Source organism: Mustela nigripes, chromosome 5 (genome assembly GCF_022355385.1).
Source record: "Mustela nigripes isolate SB6536 chromosome 5, MUSNIG.SB6536, whole genome shotgun sequence".
NCBI lineage: Eukaryota > Metazoa > Chordata > Mammalia > Carnivora > Mustelidae > Mustela > Mustela nigripes.
The window spans coordinates 57,207,137-57,232,073 of NC_081561.1; the positions used below are offsets into that span (position 1 = coordinate 57,207,137).

A 24,937-nucleotide genomic window follows, 5' to 3' on the forward strand; every position below is an offset into this window, starting at 1 on the left:
GCGGAGAAAGGGGAGCCCTCCTACACTGTTGGTGGGAATGCAAGCTGGTGCAACCACTTTGGAAAACAGCATGGAGGTTCCTCAAAATGTTGAAAATAGAACTACCCTATGATCCAGCAATTGCACTACTGGGTATTTACCCTAAAGATACAAACGTAGTGATCCGAAGGGGCACGTGTACCCGAATGTTTATAGCAGCAATGTCCACAATAGCCAAACTTTGGAAAGAACCTAGATGTCTATCAACAGATGAATGGATAAAGAAGATGTGGTATATATACACAATGGAATACTATGCAGCCATCAAAAGAAATGAAATCTTGCCACTTGCTACAACATGGATGGAACTAGAGCATATCATGCTTAGCGAAATAAGTCAAGCGGAGAAAGACAACTATCATATGATCTCCCTGATATGAGGAAGCCGTGATGCAACATGGGGGGTTAAGTGGGTAGGAGAAGAATAAATGAAACATGATGGGATTGGGAGGGAGACAAACCATAAGTGACTCTTAATCTCATAAAACAAGCTGAGGGTTGCTGGGTAGAGGGGGTTTGGGAGAAGGGGGTGGAATTATGGACATTAGGGAGGGTATGTGCTTTGGTGAGTGCTGTGAAGTGTGTAAACCTGGTGATTCACAGACCTGTACCCCTGGGGATAAAAATATATGTTTATAAAAAATAAAAAATTAAAAAAAAAAGAAGTTAAGAAATCACTAGCAGTTCATTATACTTGTGGGTATACAAGGCAATTCAGAGGATGAATTTCTACAAACTGAAAATTCACGAGCTGCTTTAAACTTTTCCACAAGAAAGACCTATGATGAGAAAAAGGGTGGTTGCCCTGAGTCAAGGAGTATGAAGTCCCGCATCCCAGCAGCTGAATCTATAGAAACTGGGATCAAGGCAGCCTGAATAACAGCTTATGTCTGGCTAATGCAAAACTGGAAAGGAAAACTGTGGAAAACTTTTAGATCCTCTGGGACATCAAATACCTCACAAATCAAGGACTACTGATTTCTACGCCAAGGCTTTTGAAGGCTCTGAAAACTCTATGGCAGGGAAGTTGAAGCTACCTTAGGAATCTTCATATTCTCTCTTACTCTAAACTGCTGTAGCAGAAAGTACTCAGACTCTGTCCACCACTTTCAGGTCAGGATTTATAATTCAAAGGAGAAAATTACTTTAGAAATACTTGAATTCAAGGGAAGAAACCCATATAACCTATTTCGTATTATAGCAAAAGACCTAACTGTGCATATAACATCCTTGGGTCTCTGCCCACACAAGTCATTGTCTATGTGGAAAGAGCACGTTTCACCACATACATTCCAGTAGGTGTACACTACTGCTCTTTTTATATTCTTTCCTATTTGTTTCTATTCTTTGGAAGTTTAATGCCACTGATTTTAATATACCTTAATATTTTCACACAGAAACCTCTTAACCAACACCTAAGGATATAGTGTAATCTGGCTAGACTTCTTTAAAAAATAAATACTAAAGGAGAATAATGTATTCAGGAGGCCTCAAGGAAGATGGTATCCAGAGTCAAAGGGAAAAGACAGAACAATAAAAAGAACGCTGATTTTGCCCAAGCTACTTGCACTGAAATGGACATTGCTGCTTTTTACTATTGGTCTTCATCGCTCCTTGTTAACAACATGATGAAGCTGAGGACACAGCTAAGGTGAAAATGGACAAAGAGTGACTGGTGAGTCTCCTGATCTCTCCAGGCAGCCAAGTGGCTATCTGTAAGACCAGTTTCCGATACTCCCATCAGCACTGTTTCAGAGAAAGCCAGCCTCTTAAGGATGAACTAAATCATGCTCATGGGTCATCTTCACACAGAGTAAACTCACCTTTCTCACAGTTTTACCTCTCAACAGCCTCATGATTTCAAAAAGAAAAACAAGGTTATCCTGGTCTTCCTGTTCTATATCATTTCCTGACGATTAATTCAACTCTCTACCTTTCCTCTGCTTCCTTGATTAATATACCTTGCCACCTGCCTTCCCACCTCACTAAAATCCTCACTTTTCTTTATTGCTCCTGGCCTACCCCAGGACTTCTTATTTACCCCACTTTTAGAAACTGTGGTAAAACAGACACAACATACAATTTACCATTTTAATCATTTTGAAGTGCATAGTTCAGAGCTTACACTGTTGGATGGCTCACAAGTGCATAGTTCAGAGCTTACACTATTGGATGGATCACAAGAAGCTCTCTGGTGTACAGCTACAATCCCCATTGAGCCTCCAGGAGCATTCATTTTCTTCTAGGACACATCCAGAACTTCAGACCACATAGCACCATTTACCTACTCAATTTGATTTCATCATTAGCAACTTTTGAGTTGCCTCATGTAACACATGTATTCATACCAACCCATTTAAAAAACTGATCCAGTGGGTAGAGCTAAAAAATGAAACAAATGCCCATCATTTCATTTCCCTAAAACCTGCATTAGAGAAGAATAAGACTAAGTTATTTCACATTACGACTGGAATATATACAGCTGGAAATCTTGTTTTTCCACAAAAGACAGATCTGTTTGGTATATGTTAAGCAGATTTACATCTGCCAGGAAATCCAGGATTCTTTGGTTAGATGTGGTATTTCAAAGACCATCTGGGTGGAAAGACAATGAAAAAGAGTGGTAATATCAACGTGGAACTATAGGACAGATCTGTCTATCTTGCTTTTAGAGTAGATCATAACACCAGAACAGAGAAGCATCTTAAAGATGAGGAAGTCTTACAAGGTGACTCTACTGGGGGGCAATTGGACACAAAAGTCTCCTAGGCAGCGTGAACAGCATGAACAAAGATAGTGCAGGAGATTTGGCAAGGGTAGACACAAATATATGTATGTTTACCAGGATGGAAATAAGAAGTGGAAGGAGGTCAAAATCCTTAGTTTTCTCTGGAAACTATTGGCTACAGAAAGTATGGTGTAGCTAGTGGACACACCTGGATGAGAATCTGGAATGGAAAAGAATGGTAAGCAAAGACACATAAAAAGATTGCCCTAGTAGCACTAAAGATCACACTTATTTTAAGAGTGGAGGAATGAAGAAAAAGTACTCTAGGAATATAAAGTTAAGGTGAATCTGAAATTGGAATTGCTTATATCTATATCTCTCCAAATCTCATTGGTTCAACACTCTTAATATATTTTTTGGGGTCATCTAATAGCATAAAGCATGCTGGAATTTGGACACAAGATCAGAAGCTATATGAAATCACTATAAGGTTAAGAACACTATACATCTATAAAGTAACTCACTCTAATAGATCATTTGAAATTGTGCAGCAAAGAGATAAGGTGCTTCTGCTTCCTGGGGTGCTCTACTTCCTGTCTCTGTCAAGAGCTATAGCCTTTCAAAACACCTAATTCTAGCTCCTTTGTAGGCCCTTCCCAAGTGGTTATTTTTTCTTCCCTCTTCGGAATGGTACCATAACTAGGCATTTTGTTTCAGCATTTACCATACATTATTTTTGTTTTTTAAAGATTTTATTTACTTATTTGAGAGAGAGAGAAGGAGAGAGAGCACTAGCAGGGGAGGGACAGTGGGAGAAGGAAAGGGAGAAGCAGACTCCACGCTGAGATGGGAGCCTGACAACCAGGACTAAATCCCAGGCCTGGGATCATGACCTATGCCAAAGGCAGATGCTTAATTGAGTGAGTCACCCAGGCACCCCTAGATATTGTTTTCATATGTGTCTTGTTTTTCCCCTGCTCAACTGTCTAGAAAGAAGCCAGGGTTTCCCTCTGTACCCACTGCAGTGCCCTGAAGGTGCCTTTACCATAAAAGATGCTCAAACTTAACTGTGGAATTGAATTGCAGAATTGATCAACAGAATCTGACCCCAGGAGGGTCCCATCAAGGTGAAAATATTTGGGATGGTTTAATATGAAACATTGTGCAATTTTGTCTCTTTCTTCCCCATTTTAACTGCAAAAAATTCTAAGAAAATTGTTCTTTTTAAATGTACTATCACATTTCTCTAAGGGTAATATCACTAGATTCTCAATCACAGGAGATAAAAGGTTAGAATTTGTGCCAAATGTGGAAGAAAAGTGATATAGAAAATAATTCAAACTAAAATAATCACTTACCTTGATAAACCATGAGTCATGATATTGTCCTCAAGTGGAGTGTTCAGTACCAAATAGTGTTTCACTGTATCATAAGTAGTTAAATCTGGCAATAAAAAGAAAAAGGAGGCTGAAATATTCATTTGACAATGAATGTCTTTTATGTTAATAATATGTTAGGCTTAGGACACCTGGGTGTCTCAGTCAGTTAAGCCTCCGACTCTTGATTTTGGCTCAGGTCTCAGGGTCACGAGATCGAGCCCTATGTTGGGTTCCACGCTGAGCATGAAGCCTGCTTAAGATTCTCTCTCTCTTTCCCTCTCCTTCTGGCCCTCTCATCCCCTTGCTCACACACACAAACTCTCAAGAAAAAAAAATAAAAAGAATAGATTAGGCTTGGGGTAGGAATGTGTTCAAGGATGAAAGATACTATTATCGTTCTCAAGCATGGGAAAGCAACCAACAGATGAAAGGGGAGGAAAAGAGGAAGAGAGACAGGTACTCAATTATATCGTGTGAACAATTTGAATCCAGCTATCGCCTACCATCAGCTCAACCCCTGGACTTCTTAGTTTTTGAGATGATAAATTCCTTCTCTAATCCTAAGTAAGTTGAGATGAAATTCCATCACTTATAAATAAACGGTCCTGACCATCATTCTACATTAAGATTTTTATATTTTTTTCTAATGACAATGAAGAGCTGTTGAAGAGTTTTACACAGGGCAGTGATATATTACAACATTGGAGTTTTATAATGACTACCTACAGTGAAGTACAGGAAGTGAATTGTAAAGAAGCAAGAATGGGTAGATGCGTCTGATCACTCACCAAATATGTGAGTGTCTACCATATGGTAGTAGGCATTATTCTAGGTGCTGGGAAAAAAGCCATGGGTAAACTGAACACAATCCTCATTCTTTGTTGGGGGATGAGATAGTAAGCAAATATATAAACCACAGCATTTCCGATAGTTATGACTCTCCGAAGACAAATAAGGCAAAGAAAGGGGATAAGAATATCAGAAGATAGAGGAGAATGATATATATGATTTTTAAAGATGGCATCTTTAAGGGAGGATTTTGAGCACAGCAGTGACGATTCTGGGTTACTATTTACATGACACTCTGGCTGTTCTGCTGTGACTAGACTACAGGGAGACAAGACAGATTAGAGATGAGACTGTTGCATTTATTCTGATGAGAGATGATGATGGTTTGGAAAAAGGAGTTGTGGAGCACTGGTCAGATCCTAGGTAGTTTTGAAGGCAGAATCACCAAACTGAATACAGAGGGAAAGAAAAGAATCAAAGATGACTACAGGATTTTTGAGCTTTGGGTGCTTGGGTGGCTCAGTGGGTTAAAGCCTCTGCCCTCGACTCGGGTCATGGTCCCAGGGTCCTGGGATCGAGCCCCGCAGTGGGGAGACTGCTTCCCTTCCTCTCTCTCTGCCTGCCTCTTTGCCTGCTTGTGATCTCTGTCAATAATAAATAAAATCTTTAAAAAAAAATTTGAGCTTAAACAATTTGAATGGCAGAGCTGCCATTTTTGGAGATGGTGAAAATGAGATTTGACTAATTTAGAATGTTTTAACTAAGTTGATGAAGTGATGACCTTGGTCACAGCAGTTTCCAATGCATGGGGGGACAAAATGGACATGGGGTACATATGGAAAGACCAGTCTGGAGGCTTCTGTATTGATCCAGTAGGAGGAGATAAAAAATACTTGGACAAAGGAGTGGCTCCAGGGATGAAAAGTAGATGATGCAAGATACAGCTAAGAGTCCGCAGTGGTTGGACTTGGTGACTGACTGGTTATCAGGAGTAAGTGAAAGGAAAGAGACGAAACTCTTGCCTAGCTTTCTGCCTTGTTCAAGTGAGAAAATACGATATCGTATTTTGAGATTGGGAAGAAGGGAGAGCAAGTAGTTTGATCAACGAATTTGGTTTGGACACAGCATGATGATATTCAAGATAACCCAAATAAACACGCTGAGTAAATAGCTGGAAGCTGGAAGAGAAATCTGAGCTACAACAGATTTTGAAGGACTGAATTGAGAAACTACAATCACTAAAGATTCCTGATAATTAAAATAGCCACCAATATGATGTTGAAGCTATGGATGGACTGAAAGAGCAAAATTTAAAAAACCAGACTTACTTCCTTTGATATTTAAGTGATATGTTCCTATAACCCTCAAAAAGGCCATCCCTTCGTTTCCTAGAATCATTTAAGTTGGGTCTTAGAAACAATCTTTTCATTCATTAGCTCATTCATCAAATGTTTACTGACTACACGAGATGATAAATAAAACGTCTTTGCCTTCAGGGGGCTCATAATCTAGCAGAGGAAATAGACACACAGTAGAAAGCAATGTAATGAGGTACAAGTGATCACAGAGGTAAGTACCGGGAACTACAGAAACTCATAAAGGGGCATCTAACACAACATGGCTAGAGAAGGGTGGTTGTGGGGTTCAGGAAAAATACACGGTAGAAAGACATTTTGGCAGCATACTAAATCATCTGCAAGAAGGAAACTAAATAGAAGAAGAGGGAGGAGTACAGAAAGTAGGAGAAGAGCAGTTTTGTTATGTGTAGGCAATGGAACCTTCTAGCTCACGACTCTCTGTTTCACTCTTTACTCCCGAATCAATGAATTGTTCAATTCCCTGAAGGCACTGGTTGGATTGTGCAGACCTTCTATATTACGTTATGAAACTTCCACTTTTCTTCTGTGAGTGATGAGAAGCCAGTAAAAGGTTTTAAGAGTCCCAGTAACATGTTGAGATTTGTGTTTTAGATAAATCCCCCTGGATACTGGGTATAAATATGAGGACAGGGGAAGAGACCAGCCTGATGGCTGTGGCTATGATGGTGAGAATTGTAAAAATGGTCGTTTTAAGGACACTCAGGTGATAGGTATTGGAGAGGGTACACTTTCAAGAAATATTTAGAAGACAGAAGTAAGGGCGCTTGGGTGACTCAGTGGGTTAAAGCCTCTGCCTTTGGCTCAGGTCATGATCCCAGAGTCCTGGGATCGAGCCCCACATCAGGCTCTCTGCTCAGCGGAGAGCCTGCTTCCTCCTCTTTCTCTCTGCCTGCCTTTCTGCCTACTTGTCATCTCTGTCTGTTAAATAAACAAATAAAATCTTAAAAAAGAAGAAGAAGAAGACAGAAGCAAGGGGTGCTTAGGTGGCCCAGTCAGTTAAGCGTCTGCCTTTGGCTCAGGTCATGATCCTGCGATCCTGGGTTGGAGTCCCACATCGAGCTCCCTGCTCAGTGGAGAGCCTGCTTTTCCCTCTATCCACTCTTCCTGCCACTCCCCCTGCTTGTGTGCTCTCTCTCTCTCTCCCTCTTTCACTCTGAAAAATAAATAAGTAAAACCATAAAACAAAAGACAGAAGCATTTAGTGACTGACTATGGGAGGTGAGGGACAGGTTGAGTTAAGGAAGCACTGAGGTTTCCAGTCTGGGATGCGTGCTGCGCAAGCTGGGAGCAAGAGTTGGGCATTCTGGATCTAATGATTGTCACATGGTTTCATGTGCCATTTTGGATCTTGGAGGAGGGTATGGGTAGAGAGGAAACCTTGTGTCTTTATTGACACAATTTGCTTATTTCAGGAAATCCTTTTCATAGATCACCATGGAGAAAAGTGAAAATACTCTAGAGAAAATATTCAATTAAGTTGTTCAAACATAAACGAACACTGTTGCCAATGATTACTAAAAATGATTAAATAAAGTTTTCCATTTTCCCTGATGTCTGTGCTTATCATTACAATCATGAAGGCAGTAAGGACTTCTCAGAGTTCAATAAAGTTTCCATTACCTCCCATATTCACCAGTGCTGCTCTTTGTATATTGGGTACCCAGCCTGCCCAAAGCCCACGTATTCCTCCTTCAGATAAGATTTTTGCAAATGCATGATGCACACCACGAAATCTAAAGGAAAAATAATAACGAAATGTGAAAATTCTATGCATTCCTATGGAATGCAGCTGGATAAACTTCACCTATAGCTGTTATGATTTGGAGTAAAATAAAATCTTAATTACTCAGAATTGTTAGAAATTGAAGAAATCAATCCTCACGTATTCTCATAAAAGAAATGACATTTTTAGTCCAAAGAGTGGGGAGGGCAATCTCATAATAAAAGTTCTTAAAATTGAATACTTCGGGTTTTATAAAAATTTACTATCCTATCCTGATTTTGTTCAGTTTTGTTTTTTTGGGTTTTTTGTACACAGGTGAAAAATGGTGCTGACCCACGAATCAAATCTGGAAACCCCTGTTATAAAATAATAGTCTGGGTTTTATATAGTCCAAAGTACCTGGAGTCCAATGCCATCTTTACCACTTACGAGCTGAGTGGCTTTAACTTAAGCTCTAAATTCCCTAAGTCTCACCAAAAAGATAATAAGATATATTTATAAGGCATGCAAAATTGCTATAATGCTACATGGGAAGTTATACTCACAAATGATGGTCACTGTAGTCAAAATCTGTTGGGTATTTATTAGACATAGGACTTTTTATATACGTAAGATAAATTGTATTCCTGAAAACTTTATGAAGTGTGAATTTATGTTCCAATTTTCGTCTGAGGAAACTGGAAGCTTAGGAACTTGTTAAGGAAGTAAGTTAACTAAGTTAAGGAACTTGACTAGGGTCAGAGCTAAAATGTGGTAAAGGCTGGATACGAATCCTGGGTTGTCTGATCCCAAGGTTGATGTTCTTTACAACAACAGGAAATGTTTTTTACTACTACATCAAACCAATAATTTCCAACAGCAGAGACAAAGGAGGGGAGAAACTGACAGGATTAGTTAAAAACTCAGATTTTTCTGGATCTCGATGGTTCTCTCCATGTAGTCAACTTAGAAAACATCACTTCTTCCTGCCACTTAGTAACCAGTTAGAAGGTATTACAAGATGACAAAATGGGTCCTGGGATTCTGTAAACTGCTTGGTTCAGTCAAAGTGTTACCCTTTTCTCCTCTGTGGTAGGTGTTCTCTCTGTCTGGAGGGCTCAAGGGGGCCTGGACTGCCAAGCCCAACCTCAGCTTCAAACTGAGCCAGCTGGAGGAGCAGCACCGTGAAGAGCAGTGGTCCGTGTCACTGGTGGGTTCCTAAAGGAGATTCAAAACCCTCCTTCATCTCTGGCCCAGCCACAGACCTACAGTGTTCAGAGGAACAGACCTCTTCGTACTCAGCCAAAGGTGTTCTGCACTTTTCCTCTTTTCCGGGAGACGTCTATCAATCTCTAAGATTTTGCCCCTTTCCCAGAGAACCAGGCTAAGTGGTGTTTTAATAAATTATTCAACATGAAGTCCTTTGAAGAAGGCAGACTTCAATAATGTAGAGTAATGCAGTAGGAAACTTTTGTGTCACAAAGACATATTAAAAACCTTCCTGAAACATGGGGAAAAGAGGAGGAATGGGATTAGATAGGGAAGTGGGAAGAACTTGCAAGGTCAATCTTGCTGTTCTCCCTCTTTCAGGGATTAAAGGGAAAGGAACCAAGCTTTCAGCCATGGAAGAGCCCAGGCAGTCTGTCACGCAAACCTTCTGAACGGTCCCTTTTGAAAGATAAAGAAGCTGAGGGTAGAAGTGCTAAGTACAACACTAAGTACAACACTAAGCCACAGCGGCAAAACTGGGATTCATACTGAGACAAACTGCAAATTTTAGTGATCAGAATCTTTATATCAAGCTGTAACAACACAAGTCTAGCTGACTTGGCTGGGAAAAGCAGCAAACAGCTATACACACATATAATTTTTCTACTGGAGAACATGTGCACCTTATCATGCAATGAAAAGATCCGTGTTAGCCCTTCTCTTAATGAATAAATACATCCTCCAAGTTGAAAGAGTCAGAATTAATATCTTCTCTGAATGCTGGATTACAAAAATGCATATATCAGTAGGTACATGTTCAAACTGAGACATGGGAAAGGAACAGAATCAGTTAATTGGAGAACCTACCGCAAAGGTTTTCCTTCAAGTTTCCTTTTTCCTTCCATTTGCATCTGAACCTTCACTAGATCAGTTGGATTGGCTAAAAATTGGCCAACAACTCCAGCCATCATACCTCCAATTACTGATTTCCTAGTTGCAAAAGGAGATACATTTTTTAATAGTTTCTGTTAATTTTCCAAATTTTGTAGTGAACAGTACCAAGCTGATCCAGCCCCTGCCTAGGGATTTAAGACAAAGTGAAGAAAAGAATGGACATACAAATCACAGAGAAAAGTAGATGGTTTGTCTGTTTACTGAAGGGAGGGTTAAAGGAGTTGAAATTCAAATCTGGTTTCACGGGCCTTCTATGGCCTGAAAGTCAAAGGAAGGGCAGTTGCTTCAAAGTTATAAATATCTGAACTGACCATTTAATTGTAGTTTAATTTTGACCACAGGGGACTGAAAAGAGCATAGATGTAATCAGTCTAACAGACAAAAGCTGGTCAGTCAGATTTTGTAAACTATTATTTTAGTTTTACATAGTAAAGGGGGGTTGAGAACTTTCTTCTCATTGAAGAAACTCTCTCTGCCCCTTGGCTCTTCCTTCTCCTTACCTCCCAAAGCCAACAGTGATCAAGTCTAGACTACTATACTTGAACACACTTCGAATCCATCCCCTCCTCTCCATGCCAGCTACCTGTGTCTCGGACCAGGCTCTGATCATCTTTTACCTTTTCTTAGAAGAAAAGGGATAATTTCTTTCCTTTTACTCTAAAACAGTATTTGAAGAGATACAAATGGGTATAGAGTAACAAGGTTCCCTATTATCAGTTCCCTTCCTCTGAAGCAATCACAATGACTAGTTTCTTATGATTTCCCACACATAATAATAATGCATTCACTGAGTGCTTATTATGTCAGGCCCTGTTTTTAAAAACATCATCTAATTTTCATATCAACCCTATGACATTAGTACTACTGTTAAATCCTCTTTACAGATAAGGAAACTGAGGCATAAAAGCAGTTGAACAACAGTTCAAATCACACAACCAGTGAGTGGTATGGCCAAGATGTAACAGCAGGAAATTTGAGTACCAACCACACAGTCTTAAGCACAAAGTACAAGTGATCGTTTGTGTACACACAAACATATACGTATAAATACTCCCTTCTAAAAGCACAAATGTAGGACACCAGGGTGACTCAACTGACTAATTTTCAGTTTATAGACTGAGCCACCAGCTCTTGGCTTCTACTCGGGTCATGATCTCAGAGTCCTGGATCAAGTCCTATGTCGGGCTCCATGCTTGGCTTGGGGTCAGAATGAGATTCTCTCCCTCTCCCTCTGCCTTCCTCTTACCCCACTTGCACTCTCTTCTCTCTCTCTCTCAAATAAATAAATAAAATCTTAAAAAAACAAAAAGCACAAATGTAGAATGCTAAGTTGCATACACCTTAATTTTTCTTTAATAATGTCCTTTAAGATATATTTTTCCTAATAATGTATCTCAAAAGTTACCAGTTCATTCAGAACTGCCTCATTTTAAAAAAATTAAAAAAAACAGTTTTATAGAATTCCATTTTATGGACATATTACAATTTATTTAGACAGCTTAACTTTTAACTAAGAAATCTAAACATTTACATGACATTTGATAGGCCCTGCAAATTGTTTTCCATAGAACTTGTATCAATCTCCACCAACATCAACAGCCTAGGAGCCCGTGGTCCTCATAATGATGAACACAGCACTGTTTTTTCTCTTTGAGAATCTCATTACTGCTGCCTGCTTCTCCCTCTGCCTGCCACCCCCTGACATGTGTGCTTGCTTGCTTGTTCTCTGACAAATAAGTAAATAAAATCTTTTTTAAAAAGAAATTCTTTTAATATTAAAATATTAATATATATGCAAAATTTCATATACATACACATATGTATGTTTGTATATAATGTGCAGTAAATGCTCACTGATTTGGATTTACATTGTAATTATTAATTATTTTAAGCCTATAACTTGAGGCAATTTTGGTACAAATACACAATTTTATACAAATCTAATGGATACACATTAAAGCCTTTAGGATCAATAGTATATATTATTTTCAAAACAAAACTTACCAAAGGGGATAATGCTTATCTTCACTTTTGCCAAATACAACTTCTCGAAGATGTTCATAAGTGACCATGCGGCCTCCGGAGTACACTGTGTAGAATGGATCATTTAAAAGGTGAATTCAGCTAGACATTTAATAAAACAAGAGGGCATTCTGACCTGGACCAGTTCATCTCTCTAGCATGAGAGAACAACACGTTGGCTTTTCTTGATGTTTCTCTAAAGGCGGCATGCCTTCTTACCCCTCAGGCCTTCTCATATGCTGTCTTATCTTTCTTGAATGGATTCTCCCTTCTCTGCTTGGGTAATTCCTCCTAGTCCTCTAGGACTCAATTCAAAGAACATGTTTTCTAAAACATGCTCTCCGACCTCCAGTATTCTAGACTGCCACTGAACCTGCCATGCTTCTCCTCTCCTCCTCCAGAAAACCATGCATATATCCAATATGACATTAATTGGAGATTAACTTGATTTTGTTGCTCATCTTTCCATCAGACCATGAGATTTTCAGGGCAGGCTTTGTGTGATTTCATTATTCTATGTACACTAATACAGAGCCTGGTACACAGCAGGCATTTTTCATTTAATAAACATGCATAACTTCACTGGGTAGTTGATTATATTGAGGTAACTTTTTCAGTCAGCTGTCAACTTACAAAATGAATCTTAACTGTAAAGCCATTTATAATGCTCAACTAAATATAAATGAAAAGAAGTAAAACTCAAAACAATAATGGAAAGCAAAGGAGAAAAATTTTTTTAAAAAAAGACTGGAAAATAAAAATCATTAAAATCAGTACATGGTATTCATAGCATGTTTCTTGATATTTTAGGAAGTCTAATAAAATATTTTAAAATATTCACAAATATACAAAGCACCAAAACAACAACAGTTTCTATACACACTTCTGGAAAGCTCTTAATGAAAATACTCTAGCTTACTCACCTGAAGAACTGAAGCTTTAAAAATCATTAACTGGTAAGTATTAGTACTGGACGCTTTTCTGGTCAAGGGTCCCTACATATTTGTGGAAATATTATGAACGTAGAGAAGAATGACACACCTGTCCTACCTCCTTTGAAGCCAAGTTTATGTTCTCCTATCCACAAGCAGAAAACCCAACAACGATTATCTGTGCGAGTGCCACTTGAGAAGCAAATCTGAAAAGTATTCTCACTGGCTGTAGCAGTGACAACTATTTCCCTTGAAGACTGACTAAAGGCCCACACAGGTAGGGAGGTAGCCTTGGAAACAGAGGTGAAAATAAGCAGCATTGAATCACTCAATTGCCAGAATTGGATCAGTCATCCCTGTTCTCTTTCAGAGTTGCCTCCTCTATAGTATATGGGACAGAGGCTAGTGAGATTTGGCACTTTAGTCAAATATATTTCATTTTCAAAGAACATGAAAAGCTTACATTTTGTGTTTTAAAGTTTCTAAAGTGGAGAAAAAATATCACTAGTTTTTTTCTTAAAATTCTTCAAACACACAGAGAAGTAGAGAAAATAATTCCCTCTGTATCCTTGAGAATGCTAACATTCTTGCCATATTTGATTCATTTTTCTGCTTACTTATTTTGAAGTACATTATAGACATCATGACAGTTCACCCCTAAATACTTGTATATGCATTTCTAAAAATTTAAGGCAATCATTCCTTAATAACAATTGGTGGTCAATTTTCTTCCCAAGAGAATATATATTCATTTATTACATTAGCAGAAAAAATAACAAAAAACAAAAAACAAACCACTAGATTTTGAGCACAGCTAAACACAAAAGCAGATGCACACAGAACTCATAACAAACTTACCAGCTGGAATCAAGATAAATACCTATGTGTCTGTAAATGGCAGGTGTCACTCCTTGCCAAAGCTTTAGAAAGCCTTCTTCTTGAACAATCCCTAGGGCTGTGCGTACCATGCCTCTATAGGGAGCAGATTCTCTTGCACTGTCTCCCAACCGAGCAAGGGCAGCTTCTCCTTGCATTTGGAGCCGAGTTTTTGTGAGATCAAGGGGAAAGGTTGCTAATAAAAAAACAAAATGAGGGGGAAACCCATAACATTCAGAGAAACAAACAAAAATTCTAAAATTCTAAAGTCATGGGACTAATATTTTAATCTCCACAAGGTTCTTGAGAACCACGGGGCTCTCAAATTTTAGAGTACATCAGAATCAGCTAAAGAAATTATTAAAAATTATTTCTTAGTCCCATACCTATGGATTCTGAGCAGGTTGATGGGGGTTTAGAAATCATTTGATTCTTACACACGCCCAAATTTAAGAATCATTGTCCCAGAGCACCCTCACCCCCAGATCATCAGGGGGAAAAAAGTGACAAGATTTGGGTTCTTTTTACTCAGAAATTTCAGCCTAAAATCTAGTTTAGTCCTTAATTTGTGTTTTTCAATGGGAATAATTTCAGATATCCATATTCTCTGACGCTACTTTGACTGCAACCATGATTAAGACCCAATGTGACTTTTAGAATACTGTACTACTTCTGATAGGTTCAAAATATAAGCAGGTATAGATGCATTATGTAATTTCATGGGTGATATTCACTGATATGAAGTTTGAGATATAGAAGATGTAATATGGAGTTCATATAAGGGCAGCATGCTCAATAAACTTTCCAATAAAGGCACAGATTGAGTTTTTTTTCCAGTACAAAGTTTTACATGTGGCCTCCTCGTGAGTACCAATTATACTTGAAAAGTTTTTCTAATGGTTATATTTTGAATTCAAGGTATTGAATTCAAGAATACATTTTTCCTTGAAACAGTGAAGCTAACTGGCCCACATTAGGAAGATCAGGCTCCTAACTTTATACTCATAAAGTCCCAAATAATTGAAGTAACCAGATTCAGGTAAGTTCATGAACGTTAATGACATTACATGAGTCTTTTCAATGACCACCGCCTGATATAAAATCATAGTTACGCTTTTTCCAAGAGAAAACAGAGTAGGAAGAGGAGAATATTAAATCTTACCACTGGTCTTTGGAAAAAATATCTTGCTGATAGTTCCCCTAAAACAGAAGTAGTTTGCATGTAGAGAATTTTAACAATGCTTTATTAACACAATAACCTTGAAAAGACCTATGATTCCTATGATTCCTCTATATTAACATAGGTTATGCCTCTCAAAATAATTCTAGTTTACTTACTGGTTACTTAAATTATGCTTCAGGTTCTGATCCTAAAGTGTTTTGTACTCAAAACCAACCCATATTTTGATTTCCTAGTTTCCCATCCCCAGCCCCCACACCATTCTCCACAAACCTTTAACAAAAGAAATATTTCTTTGCCATTGGTCTCAGGGGGAAACAATTAGGTTTAAAAAAAGTTAGAAATATCCAATTCAGCAATCTGATTTTAAATTTTTTTTTAAAAGTGGAAGAATTGTATTTCAATAAAAACAGTGAATAACAAAAATTTTCCCATCAGCTTTAAGAGAAGAGAAAGAGAAAAAATAGTGGGTCCAAAGGGCAAGATCATAGGAGCACAAAGAGCAAAACAAAGGGTCCTGTGCTGGCTGCACTGGAAATACAAAACAAATTCATTTTAGATGAGAACAAAGTAACATTTCCTGATGATATACACACCAAAGCTGTTGCTAGTTTTGTTTTTCAGCAGATAAGAAAATGAAAGGGTAATCTTAAAATGCACGGTGAAGGCTTCACAGGGAACACACAGGCACTCTGCTCAAAAAATCATTGGAAGGAACACCACCCGCTCATTCAAGGGCACCAAAATTCTCCCTAGGTGGCCTCTAGTTTTCTCTGACTTGCTTATGCATAGGTAACTGCCCTGTCCTCTATGTTCTTATGATATTTAATACTTTCATTATAGTAAGTAGCACAAGGTAACTGCCTGTCTCAGCATGTCTCCCCACGCGCCTGTAAGAAAGGTCAAGGCTGAGTCTTTGAAGCACCTTCACCACAGTCTAATATTGTGGTAATTATAACAATGTTGCAATTAATGGGCGCCCCGCCTGGGATTTAGCATTTATATATTATCTACTTCTCAGACTCCGAGACGCAGACACCGTACAGATGAGTTAAGCTCAAGGAGGAAAACTGGCAGATGTTGAGAAGATGCTCCATGTAAGTGACAGGTTACTTTAGTAACCTGTCTACAAAAGATACAAAAGTCTACAAAAGATAAGGCTGTGGTGAGGCTATGTAAGAACAGAAATCAGAGAGATTATCTCAATAGGGATGAAGAGTGGATCATGTTTTTAAAAGGCCATCCTCACGGATGGGAAAACGATTCCTAGAGAGGAATGACAGTTCTTGAAGCTTCCAAGCGTAGACATTCAGACACAACAGCAACACCTCTGAGGGAGACGAAATTGGAAGGAAAAGACCTTAGTGACCTCCAGGGCCGCCTCCTCGCAAAGCCGGCCTTGACCCCGCCCTGCCACAAGGGCCAAGCAGGTGTGCAAGCAGAGGGCACAACCCAGAGGGCCGCACCCCCCGGGGGGCCGAAACCTCTCGCCGGTGCCCTCACCCCCACCCCCAGCGCGGCACCTCGACGAGTCGCGGGGGAGGCCCGGGCGGGGGCGGCCGGGTACCTAGCTCGGCCACGGTAGCCGCGCAGCCCGACAGGAGGAACTTGCTCGCTCGGGGCCATCTCTGGGCAAGCGGCAAAAGCCTCTCCTCATCCTCTGGAAGCGACATTCAGCAGCAAGACGGGACGACAGTACACCCCTTCTGGCCGGCGCCCAGCGCCGCGGCTGGCCTGCCACTCTGCCAGGGCGGCCCGTCCTCAACCGGCGAGTGGCGGAGCGGGGACCATTTCCCTCGCTCGGCTCAGCCAGGCGGCCTCACAAACCTACAGCCTTCCTCGCAGCCCCGGCGGGAGCGCTCCACCGGACTGAGAGCAGAACAACAACGCGAAGCCCACGAGGCTTCTGGGAAATGTAGTCCGCCGGCCTGTGCGCCTCTTGGGCGCCATTCTCTGATTGGCTGCGAGCGAGGCTCCCTCGGCGCCGCCGGCCCCCGGTCGTCATGGCAACAGAGCAAGTTCTCTCCCGCCTTCCACCCCTCCGCACCCGCACTAGTTTGGTCCAGCCCCTGCGTTCGGTCCAGCGTGGCGGGGCCTGGAAAGACCAGTGGAGGTGGGAGGAGGGGGCGATGATGCAGAAGTCATCTAAAAATTGGGGCGGGGAAAGGAGGCTACGCTTAGGAAGGCAAACAAACTGCGGAAGTTGTAGCAGACAAGTTGGGAGGTCCGGTAGGTGTCCCCTCCCAACAGGGAATGAGCAAGTGCCACGGCGGCAGGACTTTTCCCTTCTTTGATTGTGGAAGGTGCTAGACAAAAACATGGAACTAATTTCCCCAACAGTGATTATAATCCTGGGTTGCATTGCTCTTTTATTATTCCTTCAGCGGAAGAATTTTCGTGGACCCCCGTGCATAAGGGGATGGATTCCTTGGATTGGAGCTGGATTTGAATTTGGGAAGGACCCTCTAGAATTTATAGAGAAAGCAAGAATCAAGGTATGTGGCCTTAGCAGGTGGATTTCCGGAGTAGGTAATGTTGTCCTTTTTATTTTCTTTTATTGGCTCTCAAATGCAACAAAAAACACAGGGAACATACCTGCTGTCCACAGACGATCATTCCTCAGCTATCAACAGCTAAACCTTATGCAAGTTTTTTCGAAAGAAATAGATTTTTATTGGTTATGAATAGATTCTTATCAGCTTGTAGCTGCCTTTTTGCACGTCGATATTAATTTATAAATGTTAGTTACTTCATCATAGTTTAAAAGTTCTAAGGGTACCCACACTAACTAAACACTTGGAATAATTCGGAAAGAAGTGAAATACGGTTAATTTAAATTTATGAAAACGGGAAATAAATTAGTACCCGAACTGAAGTTAACGCCAGGCTGCTGTAAAAATTACTTGCAAACTTGGTCTTTGCAGATTTAACCCGCACTGTATTTTCGGCTGGTATTATTTGATGATGATGAGATCCATGTTCACTGCATACTAAGGAGATTAGTAATATTGTAGTGGATGTTTTTGTCCTTAAAACAGCTTTCAGATATAGTTCATCTTTCAAAAATACTATGTAAGTTACTGCCAACTTTTCCCCTTTATTTCAATGAATTCTTCAATGTATATTCCCATGTGTGTTGTGTGGTTGTGTTTTTGGCACCTATCCAATTGTTTCCTCAGAATAAATTCCTAAAAGTGGAATTGCCTAGTCCAATGACATGAACACTTAAATTGTTCATATTATTGTGTTACTCTTGCAAAAGAATGTAACAATATACACCTTTTCTTGTCCTTTGAGTGTAGGGGATTACCTAGTTGTTTCAGAAGGTCAAGCAAGGTCAAAAAGATTATTCTGTTTTCTTCTAAAAGGTTTGTAATTTCCCACTTTACATTCAGGTCTGAGATCCATTTTTGAGTTAAATTCTTTTTGTAAGGGGTGATGGGGCGCCTGGGTGGCTCAGTGGGTTAAAGCCTCTGCCTTTGGCTCAGGTCATGATCCCAGGGTCCTGGGATGGAGCCCCAAATCCGTTCTCTCTGCTCAGCGATGAGCCTGCTTCTCCCTCTCTCTCTCTGCCTGCCTCTCTGCCTACTTGTGATCTCTGTCAAATAAATAAATAAAATCTTAAAAAAAAAAAAAAAAACCAAGTAAGGGGTGAGGTTAATTTCTTCCATCTGGATGTCCAGTTGTTCCAATTTCATATCCTGAAGGACTGTCCTTTCTTCATTGATCACCTTTGTAGCTTTTCAAAAATTAATTGACCATTTTTGTGTAGATTTATTTCTAGCCTTTCTATCCTAGTCCATTGATTTAAATGCCCACTCCTTTGTTAATACTACACTGCCTTATATACTCTAGTTTTATAGTAAGTCTTTAAATCAGGCAGTGAAAGTTCTCTGTATTTGTCTGTAATTGACTTGCCATTCAAGATTGTTTGCATTTTACTGTAATTTTAGAACTGGCTTGTCAATATCTATCATAAAGACTGTTAGAATTATGGTTGGAAGTTTGTTAACTCGATCAAAAAATTGGGGGAGAATTGACTTCTTAACAATAGTAAATCTTCAAATCTATGACTGCTGTGTATCTCTCTATTTATTTAGCTATGTAATTTCTTTCAGAAATGTTCTGTGGTTTTTGTGATGTGGTCATGACTATGGTTGTTAATTATTTTATATTTTGAGGCTGTTGTAGATAAAATTGCTTTTTTTGTTTGTTTCCCACTCGTATCCTGTTGAAACATAAAAAAATGCAATCTGTTTTCCTTATATTAATTTTATACCTTGTGACTTTGCTAAATTCAGTTGATTGCTTCTAGTAATTACTTCAGAGATGTTTTAGGATTTTTATACATAAACAATATGTCTTGTAAACAGATAAATTTACTTCTTTTTTTCTGATCTTGATGTTTATTTCTTTTCCCTCTATTATAATCAGTAGGATTTCTAGGATATTGTTAAATAGAAGTGGTAAGAGTAGACAAGCTTGTCTTTTCCCTACTATTAGCGGAAATTGTTCAGTATTTCACCACTGAGCCCGATATTAGCTGCAGATTTTTGAAAGGTGCCTATTTCAGTCCGGACCTTCAATCCATACACAGAAATCACAGATGCCATCAGAGAAATAAATAGGGACTTATTCTCTGTTCACATCCATCGTTTCCTAGCTGCCAGTGAAATCCTCATCTCACCTGATTCTACCTTGTTGCACAGAAACAGAAGCATCTGTATTTGTTTTAAAAGGCTACAAAATGTTCCCTGAATCCTAGCTTAACTAAACAGTGACTTAATGATTGACATTGTTTGTTTCCCATATTTTTGCTGTTATAAATATTGTAGGAACAAGTGTTATTTCTGTGTGTGAAAATGTATCCATAGAATGAATTATCAGATTCAAAGTATACATGCATTTATAGTTTAGAGTGAAATAGGAAGCCTTTTGAATGTGTTGAGCTGAGGTGTGATGGGCTCTGATTTAAATCTTAAAGGTTCACATTGGCTGCTCTGTTAAAAAAAAAAAGGAATGCAAAAATTAAAGAAAGAAGATAAGTTGAAGGTTTTTACAATATTTCAAACTTGAAACCATTGACCATTGTGGTTTCAACCATGGTGATTGCAGTGGAAATTTGAGAAGTGGCTGGTTATATTTTGAAGGTGGAAGCAGCAGGATTTACTGGCAAACTGCATGTGGTGTGTAAAAGAATGAAAAGGGCCTAAGATGACTCCAAGAAATTTCGCTTGAATAGCTAGAAAATGGGAGTTGCTGTCAAGTGAAACAGCCACAAATACAAGAATTTACTGGAAGGGAAGAAGTTATCAGGAGCTCAGCTTTAGCTATGTTGGAGTTTGATAAAAAATAAAATAAAATAAACAAAACAAAACAATTAAAAATTTTAAAATGAAAAAAAAAAAAAGATATGCTGAGATATGTTGGAGTTTGGGATGTTGATATCCAAGTGGGAATACTGAGTTAAGCAGCTGGATAAATAAATTTAGAGTTTGCAAAAGACATCCAGTGATGCATAGTTTCAACCTCTTTTACTTATCTTCTATAGCTGTCATTTCCCCTGAAATTCTTTTCACATATTTTATTTCTATTTAATGTAGTTTTTTTTTTCACATTTCTATACTCTCTCTTCCTTAGAGTCTTTATTTCCTGTGGGTTATAATCCCCCTTGTGCTTCTTGTCATTGCCATCTCTCCCTCTTTTTTTTTTTTTATGATTTTATGTATTCATTGACTTGAGAGAGAGAAAGCACACATGAGTCGGGTGGAGCAGAGTGAGAGGGAAAGAGAGAGAGTCAGACTCACCCCTGAGCACGGAGCCCAAACAGATGCAGGGCTCCATCCCAGGACCTTGAGATCATGACCTGAGCTGAAACCCAGTTGGGCGCTTAACTGACTGAGCTACCCAGACACCCCAGTCATTGTTATCTTTTATTCAGTAATATCTTTATTGTTTCTTCCTTTGCTACATTCCTTTATCTCCTAATTTCCCTCTATTGTCTAGCGACTTCTTCCACAGTTTTTGTTTTATGGGTTTTTTGGTTACTGTATTTTTTTTTTCATGTATTAATATTTCCTTTGTAGTTGCAATTATTACATTAATTTTTTAAATTCTGAAAATAATTTTGCATTACAAGAGTTTTTTTCTTCTTTTATCCATGGAAATCTTTTTGCAGTACAGGTTTTATGTACCCAATGCAGAAAGTTTTCGGTGAGTTACTTCATTTATAAGGAAGTTCTGGTCTCCTTTTTTTTTTTATAGAATTTTTCTTATAATGCTGAATTTTTCCTTTCTTGTTTAACTATATTTTAAGGAGTTGAGTTGTCTCGGACCAACTGTCAGCAGGAGGTTTTGCTTGGAGGCAGTTGCCTTCTAGGTTTTTTGACTTAAGTCTTCTCTCTCCCTTGCTACAGTGAAAATAGAGTGTCTCTATGCACCCATAGCTCCTCTGCTTTTAGGATGTAATTTTACAGATATGAGCTCTCACTACCTTTCTTCAATAGCTGCTGCTAGTAAAAGAGGCAGCCTACTTTCCCAAGTGTACTTTTTACTTTTAGAAGATAGTGCTTCCTGGAGCCCACTTTCTGTGTTCTCTTTTGCTACCTGCCCCCACCTCAATATTCATGGCCTGGTTATCTTAGCCCATCTCATAGAGGTTCCAACTCTGTACATTTCCTTCTCATATCTCAGAGTGTATATTTCCAAGATTTTCCATTGTTGAGCCCCCTGTGCATGCCCTTTTTCTTTCCCGCCATGCCATGAAAGCTTTTAAGAGCAGAAATGAGAGTTCTGTTGGTGTCAGGTGTCAGGGCACACTGTTGTAGTTAGTAGATTTTCTTCTTCTTATCTAGCTCAATATGTTTATAGTGTACATGTGTTTCATTCTCCTTGTGGCTTTGCATGATTTCCAGAAAAGAAGCGGAACAATTCAGAAAGAAGTTGCCATATTATCACTACCAAAATTGGAAGTCATTCTTCTTTAAAAAATGGGTTTTGTTTTGTTTTTTCAGATGAGTCCATATTCTAAAGTCATGAACATATATACAGTGAAAGGTCTTCCTCTCTTTTCTGTCCTCTGACTGCCTATCTTCTCCTCCATCAAGAATATTTCCATTCTCCTGTATAACTTTCAGAGGTATTCTGTGAATTAAAAAAAAAAAAAAAGAATTAGGAATATTTGCTTCTGAAAAGATGGGGTAGTTTTACTTCCCCCTATTCCTTCCACTAAGTGTAGCTAAATCATAATTGAACACTATATATAAAACAAACATAAGATTCTAAAAGGTGGAGAGAGAAAAGCAGACAGGCTAAGGACCACAGGATCTGATGAACAATATGTGGCTGAGTTTTCTTGATTTTTTTCTGCTTCACATACCTAGATTGAGCTCTAGAAAAACCAGAAAAACCTGGAGATGCCCCTGAGCACAGATAAAAAAAATAATCCTCAAGACAAGCTTACTCTATCTAGGTAAAGGGCCAGGAAAGGAGCAACCTAGCAAGACAGAAAACCTTTAGACTATAACTGCTCCAGGCAAACATCATAGGAAAAAATTATGGCATCACTTCAGTCAGCAAGTGCCAAGTGAAGAGTCTAAATCCTGGCCAGGCTGTAATGAAGTAAACCTTCCCCTCCTAGTAGGGTTGGTGTAAAATAGGCCTAGAGAAGGGTTGTGACTTCCCGTACTCTTTAGCAATAATGAGGCCATCCCCACTGCAGGGTTAATGGAGATCACACCAGGAGCATAGACTATACCACCATTAAGCAATAACAACGAGTCCCCTCCTACTCATTGGAGTGGTGCCCCATGAGCCTTAGAAGATGGGTCAGGAATTTCACTACCACTTAGCAGAAAGAGGCTACTCCTATAACACCTTTTCACTTCCAGGCCAGTGAAGGTCATGTGGGAGCAATAATGAGGCATTTCCTTCTTCTCCCAGGCAGAATGATACAGTAAGAACTTAGTAAGGAGACTTGCTTTCACCCTCAACCAGCAGTAACAAGGAGTCCTCTCCCCATGCTGAGTAATTAACCTCAATTTCCATTCCCTTACCTGGCAATGATGTGGTGGCATTCCCTTTCTCACATCAGAATAGTGACAAAGGAAGCCTGGAAAAAGGATGAGTTAAATAAAATGCAGTGTCATAAGATAATATACAAGACATCCAGATTTTAGTAGAAAATCACTCCTGATACCAGGAACCAGGAAGATTTCAACTTGAATAAGAAGAAACAATCAACAAATGACACAGATATTAGAATTATCTTACAAGGATCTTATGGTAGCCAAAATAAAAATGCTTCAACAAGCAATTATACTCATGCCTTAAACAAATGAAAAAATAGAAAGTCTCAGGAAAGAAATGGAAAGTCCGTAAAGAAATAGTACATATAAGGAAGAAACATATGGAAGTTTTAGAACTGAAAAATACAATAACTCACACACACATACAAAAAGAAAGAAAGTAAGAAAAAGAAAGAAAACCTTAGTAGAGGCACACAACAGCACAATGGAGAAGAATGAAAAGAATCAGTGAACTTCAACATAGGTCAATAAAAATTGGAGAAGATAGACTGAAAAATGAGCAGAACTTCAGGGACTGTAAAAGGCATAGCACTTATATAATCAGAGTCCAAGAAAGAGGGTGAGTCTGAAAAAGTATTTGTAGAAGTAGGGCTGAAAATTTCCCCAAAGTGGCAACAGACATGAACCTACATATTTGAAAAGCTAAGCTAATCTCAAAGAGGATAAACCCAAGGAAGTCCTCAGCAAGACAAATGATAGACAAGCTTCTAAAAACTAAAGACAAATATAATTTTAAAAGCAGCAAAAGACAAATAGAACCTTATCATAGTGGAGAAAGAAACTGAAGTGTTAGTGGATTCTTCATCAGAAACCATGGAGACTAGAAGAAATGGCATACCAATTTTCAAGTGCTTAAAGAAAAGAACTGTCAACCTAGAATCCTATCTCCAGCAAAAATATCCCTTGGGAATTAAGGAGGAGTCAAGACATTCTCAGTTGAAGGAGAACTAAGAGAATTTTCTGCCAGAATACCTACTATCCTAAACAAATGACCAGAAGTAGTTCTCTAAACAGAAAGGGACCAATGAAAGAAGGAATGTGGACATCAAGAAGGAAGTAAGAACACAGTAAACAGAAGATATTAACTGCAATAGATTTTTCTTCCCATGGTTTCTAAATTGTTTCATGGCTGAAGCAAAAATTATTACACTGCTTGATATTGTTCTAGATGTGTGTATTACATTACAAATGGGAGAGGATAAAAAGATATAAAGAGAGATTCACTTGAAATGATAAAATAGCCACACTATACAGCCATTGTGGAAGACAGTATGGGGGTTCCTCAAAAAGTTAAAAATAGAACTACCTTATTATCCCATGATTGCACTATGGGCTATTTACCCCCAAAATAAAAAAACTAATTCAAAGGGATGCATGCAGCACAGTGTTTATTGCAGTATTCTTTACAATAGCCAAGATATGGAGCCTCCCAAGTGTCCATTCACAGATGAATGGGTAAAGAAGATATGGTGTGTGTATGTGTGTGTGTTTGTGTATGTGTGTGTATTTCTATAGCCCAACCTAAAGCCTAATCATATAGATAGATAGATAGATATAGATAGATAGGTATAGATATAGATATTATTCAGCCATAAAAAAAGAATGAAATCTTGCCATCCACCACAACATGAATGGAGCTAAAGAGTATAATCCTAGGCAAA

At 39.0% G+C, this 24,937-nt stretch overlaps 2 protein-coding genes across 11 annotated transcripts in view; one reads left to right on the forward strand and one right to left on the reverse strand.

Moving 5' to 3' along the window:
• SLC25A27 (solute carrier family 25 member 27) overlaps positions 1-17,095 on the reverse strand; it is a 33,419-nt gene extending 16,324 nt beyond the window's left edge. For 3 of the 5 annotated variants that reach the window (XM_059400321.1, XM_059400320.1, XM_059400325.1), the window contains exons 1-6: positions 16,757-17,094; positions 14,014-14,205; positions 12,184-12,268; positions 10,093-10,215; positions 7,935-8,047; positions 4,126-4,210 (exon numbers count right to left, since the gene is read on the reverse strand). In XM_059400321.1, the coding sequence (XP_059256304.1) occupies positions 4,126-4,210; positions 7,935-8,047; positions 10,093-10,215; positions 12,184-12,268; positions 14,014-14,205; positions 16,757-16,862 (704 nt within the window). In that variant the 5' untranslated portion in view covers positions 16,863-17,094. Of the gene's footprint in view, positions 1-4,125; positions 4,211-7,934; positions 8,048-10,092; positions 10,216-12,183; positions 12,269-14,013; positions 14,206-15,171; positions 15,210-16,756 lie in introns of all 5 variants that reach the window. The other 2 variants (XM_059400322.1, XM_059400324.1) reach the window with 2 other exon arrangements.
• Positions 17,096-17,256: 161 nt separating this feature from the next.
• The window catches only part of LOC132017992 (24-hydroxycholesterol 7-alpha-hydroxylase), a 90,012-nt gene continuing 82,331 nt past the window's right edge, over positions 17,257-24,937 (forward strand). For 4 of the 6 annotated variants that reach the window (XM_059400311.1, XM_059400314.1, XM_059400313.1 and 1 more), the window contains exon 1: positions 17,318-17,684. In XM_059400311.1, coding sequence (XP_059256294.1) covers positions 17,508-17,684 — 177 coding nt within the window. In that variant the 5' untranslated portion in view covers positions 17,318-17,507. The other 2 variants (XM_059400316.1, XM_059400315.1) reach the window with 2 other exon arrangements.